This window comes from Plutella xylostella, chromosome 26 (genome assembly GCF_932276165.1).
Source record: "Plutella xylostella chromosome 26, ilPluXylo3.1, whole genome shotgun sequence".
Taxonomy (NCBI): domain Eukaryota; kingdom Metazoa; phylum Arthropoda; class Insecta; order Lepidoptera; family Plutellidae; genus Plutella; species Plutella xylostella.
This window is the reverse complement of record NC_064006.1, coordinates 533,555-556,313: the sequence shown is the minus strand read 5'-3', so window position 1 is coordinate 556,313 and position 22,759 is coordinate 533,555. Positions and strand designations below refer to the sequence as shown.

Below are 22,759 nucleotides of genomic sequence, written 5' to 3'. Positions count from 1 at the left end.
CTAATTTTTGAAAGTTTTTTTACTGGAGACGATTTTACAATTTAAAATCACAGTTAAGATGGCGTCGGAACTGAGATGGCTCAGACCATTCAAATCTCAAGATTCACGACATCTGTTAGAAGTGCCGCGACATACACAGGACTGGGGAAGGCGCTAGTTTGATCAAAGCTCGCAAGTCAGTAATTTTCCGACTAGTTTCGATGAATAATCTCTAGATGGCGCTACTTGTAGCATTTAAGAAAGTTTGAGTTCTATTCGTATGAAATTAACGTAGCCGACGCTAAACGAACAAGATTTGACTTTACAATTTAGAATTTTAATTATGAAAATGATACGATGTGAGTTTGTTTTCAAAATAAAAATATAGTACTTAGCTACTGTAGCTCAACAAGTTTTATACATTAACAAATACTTAGTTAGAGTTCGTAAATACCTAATCATAATATGGATGCTTATTAGGTACTTTAATAGTTACGAGAATCAACTTGAATTATTACAAATCCTATTTTGTAAAGCTTCATTATATCGTATTTGTTTATAATATAAATGTTAAGTAGCTAGGTAAGTTGTTATAAGGATTAAAATAATACCTAGCGTAGTGTACTTAAACTATAATTAAAATAAGATTAAAGGATAACATTTAAAACATCTTAGTTTATTTTAATTAAGAGTGTACAAATATTATATTAAAATATCACTAAAAATTATTTATTATTGTAAACGTTCCATTTAATATTTATATCTTCAATAAAAAACTTATTCCACTGTATTGTATCGTCATTATTTCTCCAATCTATCCCAAAGATTACACATGAAAACATTATGACTCATACAATGAATCAAGTATGTCAGCAAACAAAAATATCACTTTTTATCACTATTGTATCTACAACTGAACCAGATAAGATACTAATACCTGAAAAACAATATAAGCTCCTATTCTAAATCGATAACTCAGTTCAAATACTTTATAACTATCAAGTGCACATTAACCTGTAAATAAATTTTCTGTACATAGTTTCTTTTCAAAAGTGACTAATAATGAGTTTTCCACCACACGGGCCTCCATACCATCTCAGCGGAGATGACAAGTCAAACCCACCTCCATATGGCTACCCAGCGTACCCAGGATACCCGGCTTACGGCTACCCACCAGTACCAGGGCATCATCAGCCTCCAGGACATTACCCTCCGCCGATGTACCTACCTATGATGATGCCAGTACCCATACACTACCCGCAACCGGATTCTACGGGCAATCCTACTTACGTCACCAACTACATATACCACGGGGAGACGCACGCTGGACCAGATTCCCCAGCAGTAGCAGACCAGGTGCAAGTGGCAGAATGTTCTGGAGACCTGGACTGGGTGCCAACGACCTCAACTCTAGCTGGGTCGTTGACTGGCAGAGCGGTGGTGGCGGGCCACGAAGGCTGGGATGGAAGCCCGCTATGGGTGATGAGGGCAAGGCATTGCGGTCAACTGATTCCTGGGAAGCTAAATGTCAGACATAATTCCGCTACAATCACTCATAATGGCAGAGAAGTCCCAGTTCAGAATATCGAGGTTTTGTGCTCCAAGGGTTTGCGATGGGTGCCAGCTACAAATGGAAACGTCCCTCCGTTCGCGATACCAGGAGGGCATACGTCGACAGGAGAGCAGTTGTTTATTGGTAGAGCGAGATACCAGCTGTCGTTGACCCCTGGGAAGGTGCAGGCCAGTAGAAATGGGTGTCTCATACCGTTTGGTGGGAGTGAAGTGGTGACAACGATGTACGATGTTCTATGTAGAGCTAGTTGAACGTTTTAGGCTAGTTATGGGTTTGGTCTCGAAAGAATTAAGGTCACTGTGATGTAACTGGAGAATGTAATCGTGTATTTATTAGTTTTAAGATTAATAAAGTTCTCGAAGGTTTGATGTTAGATCTATGAACGTGACTTAGTAGTAAACTAATAAACTGTGTTGAAATCGATCCATAAACTTTTAATTTCTTGCACAATGAGTCAGCCGCCCGATCCAGACTTATGACATCACCTTTCCAATTGACTCCACTGACCATATCATTGAATTCATCCCAACTGCTTGTTAAAGATCACAAACGATACTGTTCCTTATCCTTAATAGCGCAAAAGTTATTTTAGAGCTAAGGGTGTGGTTCCCAAATTCCTGTTGGTGTCTTAATTTTGTGTAATTAATTTCGCACTTGATTTCACAGAATACAGAAACATGTTTTGGCGATATTGTTAGCATTTACCTTAACCGTCTTAATCCTATTTAGGTACAGAAATCATTAAACCAACGTAATACTATTATTAATTGATATAGGTCTCCGAAACAAAAGAGAGCTACTTGAATATTTTTTATTTTATTTTCTGCACTATTCCCGGCTTTTATCATCTATGAGGAACACATAAGTTTGCTAAGTTCTATGTTCAGCATAGCTTCATAATTAGTAGAGTTACCTTTATATTACCATTATTATGTAATACATAATCAATTAAATAACCGCGATATGATGTTTACATGCTGTAACTGAAAAAATCAATCACTTCTCACGGAATCGAACCTGGTACCCAAGCATTCAACAGTCAACGACTGAGCCATCGCAACCTCGTCCAATCAAGACTAATTATGCAGTACACTCACAAGTCTCCTTCATAAACATGCGGCAGTGCTCTATCTACACAGATGAACATACATGAAATGGAACACCATAATTCAGATTTGATAAAGGGGTTTGTCAGGTATATATATATAGTAGACACACTCTGTAATTATTGTAAAAATAGTGAATATCGTTTTTAATGCTTCTGTGGTCAAATTAGCGTACGTAAGGACTAAAGAGTTTATAAACATCAATTACTAGAAAGGTAGAAAGCTCCTTTCATCCCAGATCCCAGGTGTGTTTCTGAAAGTTCACATGATTCAAGCTACACTACTGACTCGTGTACTACTGGAGCAGTGGTCGTGAGTATGGTGACTCATTTGTCTCAGCTCCTGCGACACAGTGTTGGAACAGTCCTTCACCAAACACTGGCCAATTGTTGCCGACAGTCACGTACACTGACTACATCAGTCCTGTGCTAATTATTTAGTTAAGTTGTTAATAATCTGCAAAGTTAAAAGTTGTGAAAAAAAAGTAGTGCTGTTTATTTTAATTGGTTATAAAAATACGCTGGTGCCAACATAAAAGATCCACAAAAGTAACAAAATATACAAGAATACGATACTAAAATGGATAAAGCTAAACCTAAACCTGCAGTTTTAGTAGAAACAACAGACTCTGATGATAAATTAAAGAAAGTGAGTGATCTAGTTTATTGCCAATATCAAACCGTCACAGTGAGGCGAGTCAAAGAAGAGATACTAACTACAACCTCTATTAGTAATGTTGACGATATATTGAAAACGCTGGTTCCGACTAAAAGTTTTCTATATCGCAACGAAACACGCATCAAGAAACAAGATAAATCACCAACGTCATATGTGCCTATGGATGTAGGTAAAAAACCAAGGAGATTTTTCAGATTTAGCTACGAATATCCAAATTTTGATCTTAAGAAATTTAGATTTTCAAAACAGGAGAATTTCAACGATAGAGGGTATTATAGCGTGAAAAATCCGACTGCAGAAAACAAGAATATAAATGTGAAAGTTTACAGGAATGTGGAAGCATCAACGAAATACAAATCGTTTTCTAATACAGAAGATTTCAATGAAATTGTTTTAGAAGATCATTTTTATGAAGACTTGTGTTACAACGATATGGGTAACAAAGTAGATGAAAAAAGAAGGAACTCTTCAAGTCAAATAAACAATATAAGGACAACAGCTAAAGTGAAAATCCAAGAGATATTCAGTTCTTTTAAGCTACCATTCTTCAAAAAGGAAGATAATAGCAAGAAAAGCAGTGAAGATGGTAAAATAGAAGAAATATCAGAGAATAACGACAGTAGCAGCAGTATGTATGACTCGGTCACACTCAGGCCCAATGAAAAAAGTGCTTTAGAAAAGGTTAGTTTTAAACTCACTCACTCACTCACTCTTGATGGCTCGTTGACCCAACGTGGATCTTGGCCTCCGCTACCAAAAGACGCACTTCTCTCTGTTATGCGCAAGTTTTCGCCAGTCGTCCGCTTTGAAGTTTTAGGGCGTCTTGCACAACAAAGTTAAATAAAATTAAATCTATGACCTCTTACATTATACTGTCAGAGCAAGAGACAAACTATTTAATTTTATTTAACTTTGTTGTGCAAGACGCCCTTAAACTACATATTTAAATCATAACAGTTGTGGTTTTAGTACTTATTTACAATATAATTTATTAGAAATAAAAAATAAATTAAAAACATTAAATAATAAAAAAAAAATATTTGTATGGAAATTACTGAATATTATTTTTATTCATTAGTTAGGTTAGTTAAATTATAATACTTAACCTAATTATATTATTTTTCAATTGTAATTATATAGAGAGAAGACAAGAGATAAATAAAAGTTACTGAACCCATAAAAAAAAAAAAAAAAAAAAAAAAAAAAAAAAAAAAAAAAAAAAAAAAAAACATTAATGCAGCTAGTCTTTCAAAGTATTTGACAGAAATACATAGGTAGTTTTTTTTTTCAAATAGTCACACAATAGTAGGTAATCTTTAGTATCAACATACACCCATCTACAGTTAGAAGTTTACCTCTCTCAGGACACACAGCACTTTGGTTACTCAGTTGGTCCTACACTATTTGGCTCTGATTTTATTTGGTTTATATTCTTGTTTTCTTTATATTCTTGTCAGAGGACTAAGGTTACCGACATAGCTGTCAAAATATGCAAGCTGAAGTGGCAGTGGGCTGGTCATATCTGCCGAAGAACCGATAATCGTTGGGGTAGACGAGTTCTCGAGTGGAGACCACGAACAGGCAAACGCAGCGTGGGACGCCCTCCTGCCCGCTGGACTGACGACCTTAGGCGGGTGGCGGGTAGTGGTTGGATGAGGAAGGCCGAGGACCGAGTGTTGTGGCGCTCCTTGGGAGAGGCCTATGTCCAGCAGTGGATGATTATTGGCTGATGATGATATTTGGCTCTTCATGAAAATGTATTAAATAAGGTTGATATTAATATGGTTCAAGCGGTTTAGGAGGTGTCACTATTTATTTTAATAGGTACCTACTTATATATAGGTAACTGTCTCTAACGTTAAATCATAATATTAAGTATATAGTGTGTACAATACTACTTCAGCAGTATCACTTACAAATATTTTCGCATTAATTTTATTGAGCTGAAACCTTGCTGTTACGTACAACTTAGGTATTAACTAAGTACAAATAAATCCTGAAGAAAAGTTTTCTAAATTTTCTCCACTCCGGATTTCAGTCAATTACTGACAGACGATAAATTTTGAGCTAATTTCATAGTTTAAAGTTAACCAAGTGTAGTTAACTTGATTTATTGGTTAAGTAGGACTTAAGTTTGTGCTTTGTAGAAGTTTGGGGATTAATGTTAGGGTTGCATCATCTGGGGTAGGTAATGGTGAACATACCCCCGTAATGTAGTACAGCCATTGTGTTAGGGATCGCTGAATAATTATGTCCTGGGTCACGTTAATAGTGATAAACCTCCTGTGGTCTAGTGGCACACATTTGGATTTAACAACCGAAGATTCCTGGCCTAAATACGAAGTTTTTCTTAGAGTTTCGATGACAAACACTCGAGCTGGTCCAGGATTAGCCGGTCAGAATAGCGTCAGTCGCTGATGCCCAGGGCGCACCGGATTTTATACAACGTATAGTTGTTATGTCACTCGGGGTATTTTTTTTCGTGCACCGTCAGCGATATTTTTGAAATGTGGTTTGCTTGTTTACTTCGAATGGGCGATGGATAATGATGATGATAGTGGGTCGAATAAGTGTAGTAACAACAATATTTTTGTTAAAATTTCAGCCAAAACCTGTGGTGGAAGAATATTTGGAACCAATACAGCTGCAGAAGGATTACTGCGACGTGATCTTCAAAGAGAAAGATGAAGGGATCCTCGGCTACATCATGAACATGTTCGAGACGAGGTTCGGCTTGAGAAGAGGTAAGGGCATGTAAAACTATGTTAACTTCACTCACGAGCAATGAAAAAGTTCCACTTATAAAGGTCGCTGATAACAATATAATTACAGTTCCCCAAAATTGATAATGCGCATATAAATCTTCGTCATTGTTCGGCAACGATCGTTTTTCCCGAGCGTTAGAAAACTACCTATTATGTATTAAGAGTGGTTAAGTGCATTTTCTTCATGCAATTTTAGTAGAATTATATATTTGGTGCTAAAAGAGATATTGATTTATCAGTAACGAAATATGATTCGATAATTCATAATATTGTCATAATATTAAAATTTACTTCGAAAATGTTACAGCACTTTTCAAGTGTCTTACTGAAGCTGATGTAAAGATGGATGAAAGAAGGTTTAAATAACACAAGGTTTATATTATAATAAGAAAAATGGATTTCAAACACAGGCTTACATTAAAATTTTAAAATCTCAGTTCAAAAGTATTTATACTGATCATTTCACATTAATATTACAATTACAAACTAGTCTTTTGGGTGTGGCTTTATTTACAAAGTTAAGTCTATCAATGTGATATATTTTATTTTTTAATTTGTTTCATAATAAGGCGTCATCAACAATAATTTTACTAAAGTGGAAATTGAGTTCACATTTGAAAACAAAACCAAGAACGATGTGTAATAACAGCTCTATTCATATAATTTCACAGAATTGACTGACAAGAACTGAAGGACCTTTGACTGATTGGTGACAGCCGCCGACAGCCCGAATTGTTTTCGATTATGTACACATGATATTGACTCTTATTTCTTTCAATCAAGTTGCAAAATCCAAGTGCATTGTTTAAGGCTCTTACGATTCAATGATTCGGGTGTTTCCGGGAATACGACAGTTTGCGAAGATTTGCATGCGCATTATTAATATGGAAGAACTGTACGTTTTTATTTGCTAACATTCAGATTAGCTGTTAGATGCAGGTTCAGTTTAAGTGTTAAGAAATCACTATAGCTTACGAAAGATGAAGAGAGAGAAAGAGTACTGAGAGTGGTCACGGAATATAGGTATAAATATAATGCATTTTCCTAAGCTAGAGCGCCAACCACAATTCTATCTCGTTGTAAAAGTTCCGATTGCATAACAGCTCTCGTTCGATCGCTACAGTAAACCCCTAGGATCGGTTATAGAATGCGAGCCATTTACAAAGTGATGGAGGGAGTAATATCACATCCACTAACTCAGCCCTGAGCGGCTCGAAGCAGGGTGTGGGTCACCAAAACACCGGAAATTAACGGTCATAATTAATTGGATACAGTTCTACCACTGAAGCTTTATTATTATTGGTTAGATTAGTTTCCAATTTTGAGACAATACAGGTTAACCTAACCTATATTAAATATGTGACCTCTATGTACATAAAGTACCTATAGAACGGGTAGCATTTTGCGATTTCTGTTTTCAATAATGTCACTATAAAATATCACCCTGTATAAGATAGGACTACCATACATGAATATTGGAGTATTCACGTTGTATAAACAGAGATTTCTACATTTAATGCAAATTCTAATCTAAGTTTAGCTTGAAGTCAAAGCATAGAGCAATGAGTATGTTCTAATGAATATGGATAATATTCAAATACGATATGTACTTAATTATTACCTCATTAGAATCCTTCTACTAAATATACAGAATGAGACTTTTTACTAGTAAGTATACGGGAGGGATGCAAAAAGTGATGTCTTCTATGTAGTACCCAGCTTATAACTACTAGTTACTGGATTATAATTATGTCCTTCCGTGAATGTGTTGTGTAAGTTGTGTTGTGTCTAGCAGAGTTGTTTATGTGGTGTGTTTGAGCAGCACGATAGCTTACTTATATCAAAAAAGATTAATTAACTTTACTTTAATTTAAACGCTCGAATGGCGTAGTGGTTAGTAGCCCTGACTGCTATGCCGAAGGTCCCTGGTTCGATTCCCGGCTGGGACAGATATTTGTTTTAAGACAGATATTAAAAATTGTACTCGGGTCTTGGGTGTTGTTAGATATTTGTGTAGATATATCAGCTGTCCGATACCCATAACACAGGCTCTGCCTAGCTTGGGGTCGGATGGCCGTGCGTGAGATATCCCCACATATTATTATTATTAATTCGTTGTACAAGTAACTGAATCAAAATTGAAAAGTGTCGTGTCTCGGCCTGCGCTCCGCATTCGCGAGAATTCCTAATCAAATAGATTAATCGTTTACTTATTTAAAACCCGATTTAAGTTTCAATTCTATCGTTAATTATTTCGGAGTTTCGATGTCAGGAGCAGTTAAGAAGGTTAGATAAATACTTGGAAAGATTAAATCTTTGGACGAAACGTAATAGGCAAAATAAATTACTTTTCGCGTTAAGGTCGCCTTTGTACCGTCTTAACACTTGTAAGTGCCTGAGCTCGTCTTACAGTAATGCCACTTAATTTTGACTCTGATTTGCCATTTTATTAGGTCTATCGGGATTTATAGAAAAGAAAATACTTATACACGAGAAACAATGAATCATCTTATTATAATATAAATACTATGAAAAGAGGTATACAAAAAATATATTTAAAAAAATATACAGAGCATAAACAAACGAAACTGTTCATAATCCTCTTTACTGTTGTAAAGTGCTAAGCATATTTTTATTAAAGAGTGTTAAATCTATCTAGATAAATCTATCTAAAATAAAATAAGATAAACTAGTTAAATGAACGACTGACATAGCGCGTTGCATGCACTTTCACATGAGTTTTTTTTTCTTGTCGTCAAAATACATCACATGCGTAACACATGGATAGAGAGGACACTGAGTAGAGTATCGATAAGTTTTTTTTAACTGGCTTCGTAAAAAGGAGGATGTTCTTAATTCGTATGTATGTATGTTTTTAAGTAAAAAAAATTCAATAGTAATCCGAAAGGAGGTAGCATACTGAACAAAAATGTTTTTATACGACATTAGAGAATACTTTGTTTCTCCATAATTTTTTTTTTTTTTTAATGTATCCTGCATCGTGTCCCACTGCTGGGTAAAGGCCTCCTTAGATAATGACCACCGTTCCCGATCCTGTGCTTCTTTCGGCCATTGAGGCAAAAACCTGTCGAGGTCGTCCCGCCATCTCCGTCTGGGTCTTCCGCGTCGCCGACGTCCATCACTGGGCACCCACTCGGTGACAATTCTGGCCCACCGGTCCGGGTGCATGCGACAGACGTGGCCTGCCCAGGCCCACTTCAGCTTCGCAGTCTGTGCGCCCACATCAGTGATACGAGTCGAGGAGCGTAGCGTGGTGTTCCGGATTCGGTCAATCCTTCGTACACCAAGTATGGTACGCTCCATCGCTCTTTGGCAAACCTTGAGTTTGGACTTCTGATATTCGGTCAGAGACCAAGTCTGTGCGTCGTAGGTTAGGACAGGCAGAATACACATGTCGATGAGTTGGCGTTTGAGAGTTAGAGGGAGAGTACCCTTCATTAGATCTTTCATGGACCAGAAGCTCTTCCAGGCGTTGGTAATGCGTCTTTCGACTTCCTTGTCCTGCCTGTTTTCGAAGGATGCTATCTGGCCCAAGTAAATATACTCATCGACATATCCTATTTCCTGCCCGTCTACCTCGACCCTACTTTTGACGCTATTGGTCATGACTTGAGTCTTAGACCTATTCATCTTCAGTCCCACCTCAAGGCTCGCCGTGCTAAGGTCTTGTAGCATTTGTGTCAATACTGATGCGGACGGAGCAACCAAGACTATATCGTCGGCGAAGCGTAGGTTTGTTAGCATTCTGCCACCAACGTCTATTCCCTTGCGCTCCCACGAGGCCGCCAGCTTTCTGAAGAAGTTTCTCCATAATAATAAAATTTATTTTCAAATCATTATGTAGGTACATACAGTTTTATAATAATAATAATAATAATGCGGCAGGGCAGCTTGTGGCGAGCTGTTGGGCATTAGCGACCCCACCCACCCGATGCCGGGGAGAACCCCTGTTCCTCATCTCTGGCTTGCCTTTATTGGTTGTCCAGAGTGAACACTGACGAGGAACAGGATCTCCCACCTCTTGCTTGCCTTCATTGGCTGGCTTGAGTGGTGTACCGCTAGAGCAGAAATGCTCGAGGAAGGATGTATTACCCAGTAAGGTGCTTGTAGGGATCTTGACCGATAACGCGATTGTCCTGAGAGCCGTGGAATACCTCTGCTTCCTTAGCACCTCATGCCATGTTGCCCCTTTGTTGCTACGTCACTGTAATGTGCTAGCGACTGTTTTGGGGGGCCCATTTAATGTGTGTGCCACCTGCCTCTGTGGTCTAGTGGTAGAAGCTTCGCTTCATGACCCAGAGGTCCCGGGTTCGATTCCCGGGTGGGACCATCAATTTGTGTTTCTAAATTGTGGTTCTAAGTTTGGTTAGGACATAGAAGGCTGATCACCTGATGTCCGAAACAGTGAAACGATCCATGCTGTCGGATGGGCATGTAAAGCAGTCGGTCCTGCGCCTAGCTCTCTCCAGTCGTGTCGGTCAATCCGTCCCATTGGGCTATGAGAGTGATGGAACAGAGAGTGCTCCTGTGTACTGCGCACACACTTGAGCACTATAATCTACTCCTGCGTACATGGCTGATCTCAAATGAGATTGGCCGCCGTAGTCGAAATTCGGCTAGGAGGAGGACATTATTAATGTGTGTGCGAGTCACCCCCTGCCTTTTATCCGTGTGTGAAACATATAGGTCAGGCAGGGGCCATAGTCCTTCCATAGTCCCAGTTACCCAGTCCATTTAGCACCCCATTCCATAACCCTGTATTAGTTTTCTCCATATCCTACAATAGTCCTGCACTAACCGGGGGTTTTCCTTGGGTTTACTTCTATAGTTTACACAGGGAAAATCGTCTGTTGGTGTTACATTTCATATAGATTAATGTTGTCAAACGGGCCTTTACGTGTTGGCTTCGGCCCCATGCACGCCTTCCAAATGCCCGGGACCCCATGGTCCCGTGATGGTAACGACACAACATAATAATAATTTATTTATTTTTCAACCAACATGGATCAAAGTGTTAGTAATACATGTACAAGAACAATCACACGACTTAGAGGTTACATTAATTTTGTATAGAAATAGAGAGTTTGTTTTGACGATGTTTATTTGGAGAATTTGTCAGCACAGTCAGCAGTTATAGACAAGTACATATTATTTTATATTTCCCAATGCTCTTTAGACTAGGCTCCTCACTTACATTGCAGATGAATCGTCCTGCAATTTTAAAAACAATATTTTATCGATATCAAAACCCCGTCTCTATAAAAATGGTCGCCATCGCGTCTCGAGAGAAAAACAAAACAAAAATACAGGACATCCACGTCGGATATTTGTTTACAATTACTGCGCACAGTGCACAGACTCCGTCGGTGGTGTTATGTTTACATTAAAAAAGTTAAAGTTCAATTAAAAACAAACGTCACTTTACAAAATAAATTGCGCGAATTCAGTGAAAATGACAAGTGACTACAGTGAGAGGAAATTTTTAACGAAAAATTAATAACATTTTCCAAAATCAAAAGTTGTACAGAATGTACCCCATAATATTTCGGCTTACTATACATATACCACTTTTGTAACACCCTGTATAACAGCAATGTGTTGGTGTGTGCGCGTGAGTACGTCGTTGCTGCACAATCTGGGTAGGCGGTGCAACGATGGCCTGGCCGACTTGTTCTGGCATCTGTCGGTGTGCCTTACTGATCGGGGAGGTAAGGCGCTGAGATTGGTGTCACCATTATAAAACGATGTGTCCCAGCTGCAACTACACGGGCTCGTTATCGACGTAGATAATCGTCAATATATCGCGATTCGCCATAAATTACGGCGTTGTAGAACGCTTATTAAACAAATTTATCGACATCTATAATGAACCTTTGTAGCGGCTACTAAGAGCTATATGCTGGTAACGATAGTAATCACATGAAGAAACTTGGAGGAAACCAAAGATACCAAGATAGTACTAATAAACATTTACAAAAAATAGTCATCAGATCGCCTGTTTCGATTCCAGAATCGAGCGACCCAAACATATCCGAAGACTCAGACGCAGAGAAGCACCCACCCAACAACGTACCCTCAGAATCAGTACAAAAATGGAACGACCCCCGCAAGACGAAGACCGGAAGTGGAAAGAGCAGCATGGCGGACCGGCCACTTCCGGTGCCAGTGGCTAGTGAGCCGTATTACATGGATGTTGACAGGAGTGAGGCGGAGGCCCTGTTGGCTGGTCAGCCGGATGGCACCTTCATATTGAGACCTTCCAGTCAGGTGAGAGGTCTTCTTTATTGGTTATAATTTTTGTCCCCAGAAGTTTGTTTCGTTTAGGTCTGTTTTTTTTTGCAAATTCATATTTGGCTCCAAATGCATGAACTATCCAATCCCGCATAAGTTAACTATGGAGTTACCTCCCTATAGGATTTCATAGCCCTTTAAGGTAATGTAAGAAGTGACAGAAATCTCCTTGCTTTATCAAAATTGATTCAGACGTGCTAAAGCTCGTAAAGTATAACTTCGGTTGGACTATATATGTCGCAGGCATCTGGTTTAATCTCTTGTTTGATTGAACCGCTAGCCCGTTCATTGGATGACGCTATTCAGTTGTATGACTAGGCCGAACGTTGATTGTACAAGCGTCACAAAACGTCCAACTAGTTAGCGGACTTAAATCAGTCAGGTGGTGAATAAAACAAATATGGCGTCTAACAGCGAACAGCTGACACAAAAAGCACTCGTATTGTTATTTTTTGCAAATAAATTAGCTTTAAAGTGCGTTATTTACCTATGTTAAAATAGTGTGACAACATGGATTTACCTATTATTACACCGCCGGCGGATAGTTTCAAAGAAAAAAATGTGCTGACACTGGATAATTATGAACAACAATATCAAGGTACGTTTATTGTTATTGTTTAGTTAATTTGTGAGATGAGAGCTTTATAACATAGTCTTTTTGTTGATTCTTGTCTGGTCATGTTCATCCTAACAAGACATTACAAAGTTGCTTTAACGACTTCGCTGAATAACGTTCAGTCAAAACGTTGGACGTTACAGTCAACCACTTGACGAGTTGTTCTTTAGTCATTCAACTGAGTAGCGCCATCCAATGAACGGGCTAGCGGTTCAATCAAACAGGAGATTAAACCAGATGCCTGCGACATATACATAGGTACAGGCTCACGTCAGTTATCCCCGAAGGGGTAGTCAGAGATGGCACGAAAGCGATTGGATTATAATGTAGTATATTCTAGTAGTCCTAATACACACACTATCTCGGCTTAGTAGAGCTTTATTTACTGGCAACACCTGCGTCGGTCAACTGGTGCAAATGGGATTAACATGATACATTCTGGTTACCAACTATAACGTAGAATAAGATAGGCGAGCGGTGCTATGAAGACAAATAGCTTTGACAATTTTTATAGCATTTTGTAGTGAGGAAAAAAATATGATGGTCCTTGTAAAAATTTTAAAAATTTAGAAGGAGCAAAGATTCAATTAGGTTTTTCCCTTAATTAAAAACATTGTTATACGGCTTATAAGTATTCATAAAATGCATTCCATATACTTTTGTCGAAAATTTACGAGTTATACTTACAACTTTTTTTTAAATGTAGCTTTAGCAAAATTCAGAAAACGTACAAGTTGGATCAGCCCCTATTTAATACGACCGTGTATTGTATTTAATAAATATTTTTTGTCATGTAGAGGTCTATGTCTACATTAGGTAGGTATATAACAGACATTAGCCAACTTTTGCAACGAAAATTAAAATTTTGTCTGAAATTCTGTACACCTTTGTTGTATTAAATATTATAATTTTTATTTGTTCAATTATTCAAATACCACTCTTGAGCTCTCAAGAGAGAGTTCCACAATTTTGCCGGAGAATTTCCAGAGTTAGCTAAATTATTGTAAGACAGATGTTCATTAACTAACTTTCAGTTCTTTTGAGCTGAATTTCAAAGTTTTTTTTTCCTTTTGGTATATAATAATATTTTTATATTAGGATAGCAAGATTGTGTTAAGCCAATAATTAAAATAACTTATAAATATAAATTATATATAAGTACATAAGGTCAAGAGGTCGTCCGAATATGTAAAATGTTTCAAGATTACTTTTGCTTGATTTAGGTGATTTTATAGGAACATTAGGTGAGTGTGAGGTGCACACGTAAGGATGCGGTCACACGGGATATAATTATTGACGATTCATATTTTTGGCATGTGAGAGTATGAAAAAAAATCACCGAATCGACAAAAATGTTAGTCCTGTGAACGCGCCGTAAGGCACAGCACATATTATCAGCAGTTACTCAAGAAATAAATAAATAAAACATAGAATCTTAACAGGAGGATAGGACGGCGCCCTCGGAAGTTAGTGTGTTCAATAATTCAACACATTCCGGGATTAGTGCTTCTAGACTCGAGCTAGACTGAGCCTAGGGACTGATATAAATGAATTGTATTGCTCTGCAGGAGGCACTAGTATCCTAACTAAAATTATAAATGCGAAAGTAACTGTGTCTGTCTGTCTGTCTGTTACTCTTTCACGCTACAAAACTACTGAGCGGATTTTAATGAAATTTGGTATACATACGGTCTAGACCCCGGGAATGAACACAGGCTACTTGTTATTCCAGAATTACCACGGAAAACTTTTTAAGTCGAAGCGAAGCGCGCGGGTACCGCTAGTATACAATAATTGTGTACGCTGTGTCTTGAAAACCCGGGACCTTCGGCATAGCAGTCAGTCACTAACCACTACACCCGTCCGATGTATTGAATTCACGATCCTCAGACAACACCACAATACAGCCTACAAAGGACTCGAACTATCGATCACACAATAAGCAGAAATCGCATTAATATCGGCTCAGGGGGCTCACTCTGTAAGTCAACAAACGAGAATTGTCACGCAATCGGCAAGCTTAATACAACGGGATTGAGCCGTGGTTAGTGCTGCAGTTTTGCCTTTTGTATCCTAATTAAGTTGTTATATAAACTAAATTATTTCATGGCGTACAAATAAAGAGTGCTCTATCTATAAGCGTGCCGATTGCGCGACAATTCGACGTTCATTTGTGGGTTTAGAGAGTGACCCCCGGCTCAATATTCTCAATTCACAGTTAATGCGTAATCCTCGCTACAACAAACGCCATTCATAAAGAGAATCCATTATGGATGCCAAATCCTACTGTAAACTATCCAATTATGTATAATCTTGTATAATTAATAAGCCGGCTACGACCATACATAACTGTGTTAAGTTATTGATCATTAAGTATTTTAGCTGTTCACAGTGGTACGATATAAAATTACTAATACAATGAGATTTTGTGCCCTATAAGAAAATATAATATTGTGATAAGCCCGCATCTTGCCTAGATATCAGTATGAATAATTTTGTCAATGGACCAATATCTTCTACAATTTGCAACACAACCAGAGTCATCAGTTTAGCTTAGTAGCCGTCTCGATCCATAGGCGAGGAAATCGTGACGATACTATCGTCGTGCCACGCATTTCTACATATAATACTATCATAGAAGGTGTCTCCACACGGCGAATTTATCGCTGTGATGCGATGGTTGAGGGCGCGAGAAACGTCATAACATCGCGTTTTTTCAGCGAGTCCGGGCTGTCATAGTGAGTTGTTACGGATACGTTGCGATACCGTTAGGCCTGGGTCTCCTATTTTATGCTATATGCGGCGTCCGACTTTGGCGTAAACGTTTCGATCAACGTCCTACGGCCTACCTATGGCGTCTAGGCGCCAACGTCGGCGTGTGAGAGAGACCGCATCAGTACATTTCTATAGTGAGCATCGTGACGCGGCCTACGGCGTGACGCTGGACGCGATCTACGGCGTAAATAGGAGACCCGGGCCTTTACGAGTCGTTGCGAGACGCGACGATACGCTGTCTCTTATGTTGCACTCAAGGATGCACCTTTAATTTCAACAACATAAAACCTGAAAACCCGGCCGTAAATGAAATTATACAACAGACAAGCCCGAAGTCATTGCTTAAGACAACAAGCTACGCACACACAGTATCAATTAGAGTGAGTGTGCAGTCGGGTAAAGTAATCTACTAAAAGCGAACACACATGTAGCAAGTCACTGCTGAAGACTGGAGCGTGAATCTATTTGTACAGGTAGGGGTGTTGCGAAACTGCCCTAGCGAATTTTTATTCCAGTGAGGCAGCTAAAGTATCAACGGTTTAAAAAGCTTGTTATTATGTATCATCTTGTGTAGCTTGGGAATGACTTGAAGTCAACCCACCACTACAGCTAGAATTTTGTTAAGTATTCCACCTGAAAATGATTTCAAATAACTGATAAGTTATACACAATATGATGAGACACTCAATATAAATCATACCAATCTGTAATCTGATGACCGATTGGTATAGTGGCTACTGGCCCTGACTAGTGTCTGTCTGTCTGTCTGTTACTCTTTCACGCCAAAACTACTGAACGGATTTGAATGAAATTTGGTATACATACGGTCTAGACCCTGGGAAAGAACATAGGCTACTTTTTATCCCGGAATTCCCACGGGAAAACTTTTTAAGGCGAAGCGAAGCGCGCGGGAACAGCTAGTAATATTATAAATGCGAAAGTAACTGTGTCTGTTTGTTACGCTTTCACGCCAAAACTACTGTACGGATTTAAAAGAAATTTGGTATACATACGGTCTAGACCCTGGGAAAGAACATAGGCTACTTTTATCCCGGAATTCCCACGGGAAAACTTTTTAAGGCGAAGCGAAGCGCGCGGGAACAGCTACTATTATGTAAAGGTGAGTACTGACGACGTATTATCTAAACGTGAGTACGAGGTGTAATGTAACATGACACCTCGTATCGTTGGTCAGTGCCAACTTTAATATGTATGTATAACTCACACACTTATTTTATGTGTGTACAAATAAAGAATATTCTATCTATCTATTATATATCTGCCCCAGCCGGGAATAGAACCCGGGACCTTCGGCATAGCAGTTAGGGTCACTAACCACTACACCAGTCGGTTGTCAATCATGATGATGAGACTCATCTAACACCCTTCTCATTCTCCCCAGCCGGAGCACTTGTACACGCTGTCAGTGGCGTGCGGTGGCGTCGTCTACAACGTGGGCGTGCGGCGCCGCCCTGACGGACGCCTGGCGCTCGGCTTCCCGAGGCGCGGGGAGAGGTGAGGCAGAACAATACACATAGACCAATATACCACAACAGTAACGAGTTCTCGAGTGAAGACCAGGAATAGGCAAACGCAGCGTGGGACGCCCTCCTACCCGTTGGACCGACGACCTTAGGCGGGTAGCCGGTTGTGGCTGGATGACCAAGGCCGAGGAGCGAGTGTTGTGGCGTTACTTGGGAGAGGCCTATGACCAGCAGTGGATGATTATTAGCTGATGATGAATACAAACATAATATCATACCATCATCATCACGACCCATCACGTCCCTGCTGCTGGGGCACGGGTCTCCTTCCAATGAATGAAAGGTTGTAGGTCTAATCCACCACGCTGGCCTAGTGTGGGTTGGTGGACCATTAGACCAATATACCACAGCAGAAACGAGTCCTCGAGTACCAGGAACAGAAGAGTAGACTTGGCGTTCGGAGGCGAGGGTAGAGGTGAGGCAGAGCACTTGACACAAGCCAATGGACAACAGCTGCTGGACCACCACCGACACATAAGCTATCATCATCATGGCCTACGTCCAATAGTGGACTACTACTACTGGACGTAGGCCTCTCCCAAAGCACCCCACTGAATGTATTTAGTGTACCAGCCACCTTTTGCAAGTCCACCCCATCTAGCCGGAGGGCGTCCTACACTACGTTTACCTAATCGTGGTCTCCACTCAAAAACAAGTTTACCCCATCGGTTATCGGTTCTTCGACACATATGAGCAGCCAAGTCCAGCCCACTGCAACTATAGCTTACTGACTCCACATTAGCAAACAACAATCCTTAACCCTCAAGTCTTCATAAAACTCCGTGGGCGATACGCAATATTTTTAATTGGGTCAAGTCCTTGTTGGATATGGTGCAATATTTAACTCATTCCAAAACCATCCCCAGGTCATTCAGCACAGTCCCCTGCTGCTCTACTCTGGCTATCCCTTCGTAGCTGTATCTACCCCTGTGTGCACGGCGTAATCCTAAACACAAAGTAACTCCACCAAAAACCAATGCGGTGCAATTCATTCATTCCCCACCCTTCCTCTTCCTGGGCAATAATTACGGTGTAACTCATCCATCCACAATCTCTGCACCTCAGGTCCTTCAGCAGCGTGGCCTCACTGCTGCGGGTGCACCGGCGGCGGCGCGCGCTGCTGGCGGCGCCGGGGGGCGTGGTCGCCGCGCGGCTCACGGAGCCCCCTGTCCACTACCAGACCCCGAGCGGCCTGCCTGTGGCTGTGCAAGGGGGGGTTGAGTAGGACTGTAGGGTTAGTTGGGTTACCACGACTGAATATTAGCAATCAACAATCCTGAATGCAGAGAATTGAAAGAGTAAACAGGGGAAAGTTGTCAGTGAGACACCTTATGTAATGAGCCAAGTCCAAAAAGAGCCCTCTACCTGTCTACTACCAGACCCCGAGCAGCTTGCCTGTGGTGGTGCAAGGGGGGGTTGAGTAGACTGCTAGGTACCGTACCACCGACATATTAGCAATCAACAAGCCTGAATCCAGAGAATTGAAGTGAGAAACCTGAATTGAAAGAGTACTCAGGATAAAGTTGTCAGTGAGACATCTGATATAATATAATAGGCATGTGACCATAATATATCTCGACTGCTTAGGGACGCAGATGAATAAGGAAAGTAGACTAGGTTCTCCGTAAAATTCAAATCCTTCAGGACGACTGTTGGGTAGGTCCTGTGTGTTGCACCTCGTGTACTTTCCTATTTGGACAGCTCCCCAAAACTTCTTATTCTAAGCAAGAGTAGCGCCTCTGTACTTTATGTATAGACGTCCGCCGGCGCCGCAACCAATCAGCGACTGACGCTTGTCTGATTGGCTAGAATGTACAACGATTCTAGAATGAACTAGAATGAACAAGGATTAGCATAAGAATTTGCCTAGTTTTTAGCTGTATCTTTAAAATAAGTTTATAAGTTAGGCACATAATATGTATTATTATATTGTATAACTTTTTTACCTAACTGATAATGGTATTTTAAGTAAACTTAGATATATTCATAACAATAAAGCTATGGATTACATTATCTTATTACAATGAACACGTGCGTTGTAATTTATTAACATCCAATCCACCACATGTGTTCGTTACAAATTAATTATTAGTATTGCTTACAGCATGTTTGTGACGCGCTGAAAGCTTCAGTAACAACGTTAAGTAATTGTTTTACGTAATTAAACTACTAAGTATGAAGATTTGGTTATTCAATTCAGAGTAAATTATTTATCTGGCTAACGGAATATTTCTTGGGTTATTAAAGATTGTTGATGAACAGAACATTTTATTGAATACCTACATACTACTGTAATATTATATGTAGGTACCCCCTTGTAGTATATTTCAATACTATTTATTTGCACTCAAACAGAAAAATATATACAAAAAGAAAACTTAAAAATAAAAACAGCACAAAAAGGCTGCCCTATTACTTATTATAGTAATCTCTACATGCCAACCTATGGACATCTTCTTCAAGTGCCTCTCCACTATTTAATTAGTGATTTGCGGTGAGCCCTGCATAAGTAAGTATTCCTTTCTACTTTTGTAGCATGAACATGAACAGTTATTATCAGATGACTTTAACAGTCCCATAATTACCCTAAGGAGTTTAGACCTTGTGAATATTTATGTATACCATAGGTTCCATTCAAGAGAGCCAGGTACCGGAACGTTAAGACTCCCGCAGAGAATAGAATAGAAGGCGTTCATTCAGACTGGTCTCATCATCATCAGCTTATGGCACTCCACTGGACGTAGGGCCCTTCCAAAGCACGCCACTGGACGCGATCAATAGTTACCCGCATCCAATCATTACCAGCCACCTTTCGCAAGTCGTCACCCCATCTAGCCGGAGGTCGTCCTACACCACGTTTGCTCAGTCACTGGTCTCCTAGATCCTTTAATAAAATCATCTTAATCACCAATATTAAGATAACTTTACTTCATATTAAAATGAGAAAGGCGCTAAGTTCAATTGGTCTTTTTATTTTACCCGCCAACACCTGTGGGCCCGATTCGTAGAACTTACAATAAAATTAAGGGGATGAATTAAAGGAAAACTTGTATCAGAACCGTTTTTTTACAAAGCAATTAGAAAAATAAATGTGTTCGTCGTGCTTTTAATTCCAATTTTAAAGACGTGCACGCCACCTCCTAATACGTTAATAGTCTGACATTGATTTGAAAAAATCACGTTTTGGTTATCTTTAAAAAACAAATTCCTAGAGTTAATTTTAGAAACGTCGCGGAAATTAAATTTCTTTAATTTTTTTTATTTTAGCAGTGCTAGTTAGCCTTTGTTATACCCTTAAATATCAGAATAAGCTTCATTCCTCGAGCAATCAATCACCCACCTGTGGATCAAGTGAGATTGCTTGTTTGTCGTCAGTGTTTATTACGCGGCGGATATGATTTTCAATCTCAGAGGAGTTGTTATTGTTATTTCTATTGTGTAAAATTCCCGAACATTGTTGGTTACAATGAAATAATTTAAGGTAATGATAAATCGTAGATTTGGCATACTTACTCCTCGACACCGATGTAAATATCTACTGGAAAAATATTTTGTACTCTGTAAATTGTACGCTATAAAGAGGAAATATTTGATTGGTTATAAGTTATAAATTAACTAGCTGTTCCCGCGAGCTTCGCTTTGCCTTAAAAGTTTTCCCGTGGAAATACCGCGATAACAAGTAGCCTATGTGTTAATCCAGAGTGTCATCTAACTCCATACGAATCAGTTCAGCCGTTTTGACGTGAAGAAGTTACAAACATACACACACACACACATACTCACAAACTTTCTAATTTTCTTGTATAATATTAGTAGGATAAACTCCGAAAATATTGCACAAATTTCAACAATAATTTTTGCCCCAATATTCTTACGGGATACTCTTAGGCGAAGCAAAACTTGCGTGAAAAGATTGTTTTTTCCTATAATAATAATGTCCTCCTAGCCGAATTTCGGCTACGGCGGCCAATCTCAATTGAGATCAGCCATCTACGCAGGAGTAGATTATAGTGCCCAAGTGTGTGCGCAGTACACAGGAGCACTCTCTGTTCCATCACTCTCATAACCCAATGGGACGGATTGACCGACACGACTGGAGAGAGCTAGTTTTTTCCTATATTTTTGTACGATAGTGAATTATATGAAACGGGGTCCCGGGTGATAATTATCGTCCGATGTTAATTTGCTCCCAAGTTTCAGGATACTGAAAGTAAATTATGAATTTGTCCTTTACATTTCTTTCTGCCCTTTGAAATACTTTTTTCTCTCCTCGGGCGACCTCAGAAATTAAAAAGTTGGAATTAATCTAACAATTGTAAGAATTACCTAATTAAAATTCAAATTTTATTCCTACTTACTATGCTATTTTGGCATTAATAAGAAAGTATGCTATGCTCAAATCAAAACCCGTTAGAAATTATCAGTAACTATCACCTTTTCATGCCTAATTATAATAATTAGGTAATACCAATAAACATGTAAAAAACTGGACAGAACCGTTTTCATACTGGGACAGTCTAAGTCAATGATATAAAACATATAAGTCCCAATAAAGCCATATTTCAGGCCCTCGCAAATATACAGATGTTCGTTTTCGGGTCTTGAAGCAAATATGAAAACAAATATGGTGGCATATTTATGTTTCGTTAAGCAACCAAATTGAACTGTTTACTGTTCTTGTAACGTGGGCTGATGAATTCTACGCCTACGGTATCCATTTGGAGGAATCCAATAAATAAACATTGGATTTTACACTCGAATGGACCACCCTTTTGTATAAACTTTTAACCATACTATGTAAAAACCATACTATGTATATGTTTGACAGTCTGGAACAAAAACACGCCATTCATTTATCGGTACACTTTTATTCGCGTAATTATAGGTTCGAATAGATTTTCAATCATCATCATCATTAAAACCCATAATCACGTCCCCACTGCAGGGGCATGGGTCTCCTTCCAATGAAGGAAGGGTTTTAGGCCTAGTCCACCACGCTGGCCTAGTGCGGGTTGGTGGACCCCAACACAAGCAAGCTCGTGCTGAGAGAGTTGTCGGGTAAGTGGGCAACCCGACTGTCAGGTGTTTTCAAGCTATCCGAACGTCTTTGACTAGGCGTTAGGACTTCTACCGAAACAAAAACGGTTACGGTTACGGTCACTAAAGCTAGCTCGACTAAGGACGCTTCACTTCAATAGATTTTCAATTATATTCTTTATTTGTACTTACACATAATCAGGACAGGCAGGGCAGGACTAACTGGAATAAGTAAGTACAAATAGATAAAATATGATGGTATATGCCAAGGTTTGAACCCACAGCCTATCCAATGAGAGGACGAGGCTTTAACGGCTACGCCACCACGCCCTAAACTCTAAACATAGATGTATCCATAACATTAACCCTTTCAC

At 39.4% G+C, this 22,759-nt stretch overlaps 2 protein-coding genes across 2 annotated transcripts; both read left to right on the top strand.

Annotated features, from left to right (window-relative positions):
- The first annotated feature begins 959 nt into the window (after nucleotides 1-959).
- LOC105383837 lies at nucleotides 960-1,975 on the top strand. Its single transcript, XM_011553953.3, has one exon. It carries the CDS (start codon nucleotides 1,042-1,044, stop codon nucleotides 1,801-1,803), a length of 762 nt encoding a protein of 253 aa, XP_011552255.3. The 5' UTR covers nucleotides 960-1,041; the 3' UTR covers nucleotides 1,804-1,975.
- A 139-nt stretch (nucleotides 1,976-2,114) lies between these two features.
- Nucleotides 2,115-18,696, top strand: LOC105387728. The gene is made up of 5 exons (XM_048630565.1): nucleotides 2,115-4,017; nucleotides 5,942-6,080; nucleotides 12,133-12,389; nucleotides 17,207-17,319; nucleotides 18,414-18,696. The coding sequence occupies exons 1-5, from the start codon at nucleotides 3,238-3,240 to the stop codon at nucleotides 18,571-18,573; spliced, it is 1,449 nt and encodes a 482-aa protein (XP_048486522.1). The 5' UTR covers nucleotides 2,115-3,237; the 3' UTR covers nucleotides 18,574-18,696.
- The last annotated feature ends 4,063 nt before the right edge of the window (nucleotides 18,697-22,759 follow it).

Coding starts and splice junctions, on each gene's coding strand:
- LOC105387728 (XM_048630565.1), top strand. CDS start 3,238: ATGGATAAAGCTAAACCTAAACCTGCAGTTTTAGTAGAAACAACAGAC. Junction 12,390..17,206: donor TATTGAGACCTTCCAGTCAG/GTGAGAGGTCTT, acceptor CATTCTCCCCAG/CCGGAGCACTTGTACACGCT. Junction 17,320..18,413: donor TTCCCGAGGCGCGGGGAGAG/GTGAGGCAGAAC, acceptor TCTGCACCTCAG/GTCCTTCAGCAGCGTGGCCT.
- LOC105383837 (XM_011553953.3), top strand. CDS start 1,042: ATGAGTTTTCCACCACACGGGCCTCCATACCATCTCAGCGGAGATGAC.